At 39.7% G+C, this 6,033-nt stretch overlaps 1 protein-coding gene across 1 annotated transcript; it reads left to right on the top strand.

The window, feature by feature from the left end:
• The first annotated feature begins 1,113 nt into the window (after positions 1–1,113).
• On the top strand, positions 1,114–4,755 carry LOC122647471 (putative disease resistance protein RGA3). Its single transcript, XM_043840858.1, has one exon. The coding sequence runs from the start codon at positions 1,114–1,116 to the stop codon at positions 4,753–4,755; it is 3,642 nt and encodes a 1,213-aa protein (XP_043696793.1).
• Positions 4,756–6,033: the final 1,278 nt, after the last annotated feature.

Here is a 6,033-nt window from a genome sequence, read left to right as displayed (position 1 = left end):
CAAAACCACACTGACCAAGATGGGGACCCTTATCCGCTGCTGTGTCATCGTGCGGTGCAGCAGCGGCCATGTATGCACGGTGGGGCCTGTTGTGCACACATGATCGCTGCTGCACCGCACAATGGCACAGCAGCAGATAAAAGTTCCCAAGATGGTCCATAGGGGACAAAACAAGGTGAGTGAATAAGGAGAAGATCCCATGAAGAGGCAAGATGCGTATCTTCTGCTAGTATCTGGACAAGATTGATGTCTATTTCTAGCTTACGGCCAACAATCCTTAAAAAGGGGAAATACAACTGAAATAGGAAACCTATACTATCTATACAAGAGATCTAATCAATAGGAAACATGAACAAGTACAACTGTCCTATTCAAAACCCAATTCAATCTTACCTGGGGCTGAATAAAAGGTAATGGGTTGTGTTTGAAAACAGCTTGACCGCATAGGATTAAGCTCCTAATCTCTTACCAATTTATTTTTGGATAGAAAAGTCAAACTATAGAACCCATTAAAATAAAATTCTTTGTTTGTATCGAGGAAGGGGGCTTGGCCTGGCAATTGGGGGTAACCTTGTTCAATGAAATTAACATGTTAAAACAATTCCGGGTTGTTTGGCCCTCTATTAATTTAATTTAAATGATCTATTAACAGTGAGAGGCTGAGAGCACATGATTACACGTTATGTTATATGGTGGAGAAGTCGTGATTGTAAAATAATTACATTTGTTTTTTTTGATAGACAGGACTGATGAGCACTACTAGCTACCACAAGTTGAGTAGATGTTTATTTGAATTTGTAGACATGGTTGGTTGGTTGGTTGGTCGGTCGTCTGAACTTGATAAATGTATGAACATTGAATCAGAGTAGTGCTTCGTTCGTATAATTGAGTAAGTGCTCTTCCATTACTTATTAATAATATGCATTAAATTTAGGGGAGCAGCTCAGAAAGTCAAATGGACTGGGAATTCATGAAATGTACGTAGAATATATATATGTATAATAATATAAGGAAGCTCTACAGCTTTGATTGCATTCAATTCCCTATGGCAGATTCCCCCTGTTTGATTTAGAATTGCACCACCTAATTCAGCTTCATCAACTAACTACTCCAATGGCAGATACCCCTGTTTCTAAAGTGTTGCAGCAACTGAACTCCATCATTCAACAACAGAACGATCAAGAGCTGAGGTTGGTCTCTGGTGTTAAGGAAGAAGTGAATAAGTTGTCTGCAACACTCAAGGACATCCAGTCAGTGCTCGAGGATGCAGAGGAGAAACAAATGAGAGACAAAGATGTGAAGGTATGGGTAGAAGAGATAAAAGATGCAGTCTATGAACTGGATGACATATTGGATGACTGGAGCACTCAGATTCTCAAATCAAAAATTGAAGAAGAGCAGAAGAAGAAGAAGAAGAAGGTTAGTACCTACTTGTCCTCTCCTTGCATTTGTTTGAATCATGTCTTTACACACCATGACACCGGTCGTAAGATTAAGGAAATTAGGAAACGACTAGATTCCCTTGCAAATGAGAAAGGAAAGTACTGCCTTGTGGAGGAGAGGAATAGGGTTAAGGAGTTGGAAGAAGAAGCACAACAGTACTACCTGAAAAGTACTACTTGGTCTATGACTAATGATGATGTATCAGATGATGATCATCATAATCAGATATATGGTCGGGACACAGATAAAGATATCATAATCAACCAATTATTAAGTGAGAGTAGCCAACAGGAGGGAATTGGCCTTCATGTCATCTCCATAGTTGGTATGGGTGGTCTGGGAAAGACTACTCTTGCTCAACTTGTCTTCAATGATAACAAGGTGACAAGTCATTTTGAAAAGAGGTTGTGGGTGCCTGTGTCAAGGCCTTTTGATGCTATAAAGATTGCCAAGGCAATCATTGAAGCCATTAATGGCGGAGAGAGTTCAAGTGCCGCTCCTCTTTCCCTGGCATGGGAATCCCTTCAACTACATCTCTATAACTCTATTAAAGGAAGGAGGTTTTTGCTGGTCTTAGATAATATATGGATTGAGGATCACAGAAAGTGGGGTGCATTGAAGTTTTCTCTTAACTATGGTGCACTAGGAAGTAGAATTTTGGTGACCACACGCAGTGAGAAAGTTGCATTGACAATGGGTGCAATCAACCCGTATCATTTGCAGGCATTGTCCAATGATCACTGTTTCTTGTTGTTTAGCCACCTAGCTTTGGCTGGAAGGGAGGAAAAAGAGTTGAAACAATTTGAAGAAATTGGCAAGGAAATAGCCAAGAAATGCAGAGGCGTTCCTCTTGCAGCAAAGATATTAGGATGTCTCATGCGCTTGAAGAGTACAAGACAAGATTGGCTGGATATCTTAGAGAGTGAAACATGGAAATTTCAAGAAAGTGTTTTATTACCAGCTCTTTTGTTGACTTACTATGATCTTCCCTCACCTATCAAGTGTTGCTTTGCCTTTTGTGCTATCTTCCCTAAAGACCATTGGATACACAAAGACAATTTAATCAAATTATGGATGTCACAGGGTTTTCTTGGCATTGACGGAAGAAAAGAATTGGAGCTTATTGGTGTGGATTTTTTCGACAATCTAGTGATACGCTCGTTTTTCCAGGATCTAAGAAAAGATAAGGATGGCCACATTTACTGTTGCAAGATGCATGATCTTGTTCATGACCTTGCACAATTTATCACTGATAAAGAGTGTTTTATTATAGAGATGAAGAAAAGTGATAATACTGGTGATCAGTTGTACTACAACAAGAAGTTCCGCCATTTATCTTTGCTATCAGGTGAGGAGGTCATGTATTCAATTCCAGTATCCCTTCACAGTGTCAAGGTTCTCCATACTCTCAAACTCTTTGGGGAAATATCAGTTATAACTCTTCCTCCAATTTTATTTAGTTATTTGACATGTCTAAGGGCATTGGATTTAAGTAAAACCAAGCTTACAGAACTCCCATCAGAGATTGTGAAATTGATACATCTAAGATATCTTGATTTGTCAATGACAGATATCAAGGAATTGCCCGAAACATTGAGTGAACTATGCAATCTGCAAACCTTGAAACTTGACAATTGTGAGTATCTTAGTAAACTTCCGCAACGGATTGGGAAATTGATTAATTTGAGACATCTTGAAATTGAGAACACTGTTTGTCTCAATCATTTACCTCAAGAAATTGGAAGATTAACATCCCTTCGAACATTAAGCAGATTCTTTGCAAGTGAAGGATGTAGGATTGGGGAATTGAAAAACCTCAATCTCATTCGAGGAAGGCTAGAAATAACAAGGCTGAAGAGAGTGGCAAACAAGAGCGAGAGCTTTGAGGCAGGATTGAAGAATAAAAAAGATGTCCATAGCCTGGTGTTAGAGTTTTCAGATGATTCAGTTGGAGTGAGCAAGGAAGTGGAGAGGATGGAGGGTGTGCTTCAAGGCCTTGAACCACATCCCAACCTAGTGAAATTAAGCATTTTCGAATACCCTGGTTTCAAGTTTCCAACTTGGATGGATGATAATTCCGTGTTGTCTAATTTACGGTCTCTGTCTCTGTCTTGTTGCTGGAAACTTAGACGGTTACCCACTACATTGTGGAAACTACCATTCCTTGAAATTCTTGAGATCGATCGCTTGCCTAATTGGGAGGAGTGGAGTATGGGAGTAGACCAAGAAGATGGAGTGGTTATCAGTACGACTATTTTGCCGTGTCTCCGTAATTTGGTCATCTCAAGTTGTCCAAAGTTGAAGACATTGCCAGCTCTTGGAAAACTAGCATCCCTCGAATCTATTAGAATCGAGGGATTACATGGATTAACACGTTTGGGTTGTGAGATTTATGGGATTTGTGGTGATGGTGGCATTATGAAGGGAAGTTTTTTTCCTAAGTTGAAAGAACTCACTTTCTCATTTATGAGTAATTTGGAGGTGTGGGAATTGGGAGTGGAAGCAGCTGCAAAGGAGATTAAGATTATGCCATGTCTTGATATATTGAAGCTTTACAAGTGCCCAAAGTTAAACGTTGTACTGACTACTGGGGTACTTGTGTCACTTGAACAGCTTTCAGTACATTTTACCAGGATTAATACAATAAAATACAATGGTGATGATGAACTCTATGGAGGTGGTGAGAGAGATGGTGATTTATTCCCTGATCAGTTCAAATCACTTGAGTTTGTGAAACACTGGAAGATAATGCCTTGTCTTAGGAGTTTAGTACTTTGGCATTGTCCCATGTTAGTTGCACCACCACACCACCTCTTCCTGCCTCATACATCACCACCACTAAGGAAGCTGGTTATAGGAGATTGTCCATTATTGAGTTGGATGCTACAGCCACTATTGCCATCTCCTGTACCACCATTAATGCCGCCACCTTCATCATATGTTTTGCTGCCATTCCTTGAGGAATTAGAGTTGATATACAATGCAGGTTCTCTGTCAAGGTCACTGTTATCACCAGATAATAGTCAGATATACTTTCTCAACCTCAAGTCTTTGATTCTCACTGGTTCACCACATACTTCACTTCCCCAAGGCATAGGACAACTTACAATGCTCAGGAGATTAACAATCTGGAGTTGCAACAGCATGACACATATGTCAAAGGAGATAAAACATCTGGCCATGCTTCAGGAGCTAAGGATCTTATATTGTGAGATTCTTGGACCAAGATGTCAAGAAGGAGCAGAAGATTGGGGCAAGATATCACGCATCCCCTCAATTATAATTGATGGAGTTTTTGTTGAGCGCCAATGAAGGTAATCCTTCTTACCTACTTGAGTGAGTCCAAATTAATTAAGTCCAGTAGTCCCCATCTACTTAATATGTATTTCCATCTGATTGTCACATCAGGTGGGTATCCGACTTCCAGTGGTTGGATGATTGAGTAGATGTTCTTTGAGTGAGCTTAAATGTAAGTTTTTTTTTTTTTTTTTTTTTTTTTTTTTTTTTTTTTTTTTTTTAAATTAGTTGGATCTTAATTGTTTATGGCAACCAAAACAACTTTCCCAGATTTTTTAGTGAGGAATTCAATTTTTTCTTTTGCTTGTGCAGTTAAATTTGTTTAGACCATTTTAAAGTAAAGCAAAATTATGTAATTGTTGGGTAACTTAAAGTCCTAGTTCAACCGATTTACCAGATTGGGCCAACCCATGCTTAGATACTGATTTATATGAGACTTCTTTTTTATTGATATTGATAACTACTGATTTATATAAGCTACAAAGCTTCTTGTTCCCACGCAAAAGAGCCTTTAAAGTTTATGGACAAGATTAGGTATCAACACTTGAACTTTCAGTGCTACTCCATTACTCCTTTAAATCTTTTGAGTTACATGCATTACCTTTTGTTATTTTCTCTTTCATTATAGTACCAAATTTATGTTATTAACCACCACCATCCTATCTGCAGTTATATATAGTAAGATCCAATCTCTTCCTATCTATGAGATCAGTGCATAGAGATGATGTTGACAAGCACAGTCCATCCCTTTCTCCACATAGTTTCGACCCAGTTTTGATGGGTTTTTGCCGGAAGTTTGACTTCTGAAAATGCTACCTCTCTTGGAGAACCTTGCTTGCATTGATGGTTCTTTGCCTGTCAACTCTATCCATCGTCATGGGCCTAGAGTTGCAGCTTTCATTGGTCAATCGCCCAGTGTCAGAGTCAGAATCAGAGTTAAAAAGGAAGACTGGAGAATCTCCGGGGCGAAACCCATTTGCTTGTCAGTTACAAGCTTCATGTGGCCACTATGGAAAGTTGGAACCATTAAAGGAGTACAAACACAAAAGTAAATGCCATTTGCTTGTCAATTGCAGGCTTCTTTGATTTCTTTTCTCCATTTTGTTCTCCACTTTGTTTGGTTGGCTGCATCGTTATCCCCTCCAATTTGCTGCCCTCTCCAATTCCTCCAATTCCTCACATGGGGGCAGAAATGACCAACTTACCCCCTGCCCAAAAACACTGCCCAAGGTGGGGTCTACTCCCCCCCCCCCCCCCCTATTAGAGGAATTGGAGGTGCCTGCGAATTGGAGG

Source organism: Telopea speciosissima, unplaced genomic scaffold (genome assembly GCF_018873765.1).
Source record: "Telopea speciosissima isolate NSW1024214 ecotype Mountain lineage unplaced genomic scaffold, Tspe_v1 Tspe_v1.0056, whole genome shotgun sequence".
Classification (NCBI taxonomy): Eukaryota; Viridiplantae; Streptophyta; class Magnoliopsida; order Proteales; family Proteaceae; genus Telopea; species Telopea speciosissima.
Note: the sequence above shows the minus strand (reverse complement) of the source record. Positions and strands in the feature narration are given on the sequence as shown.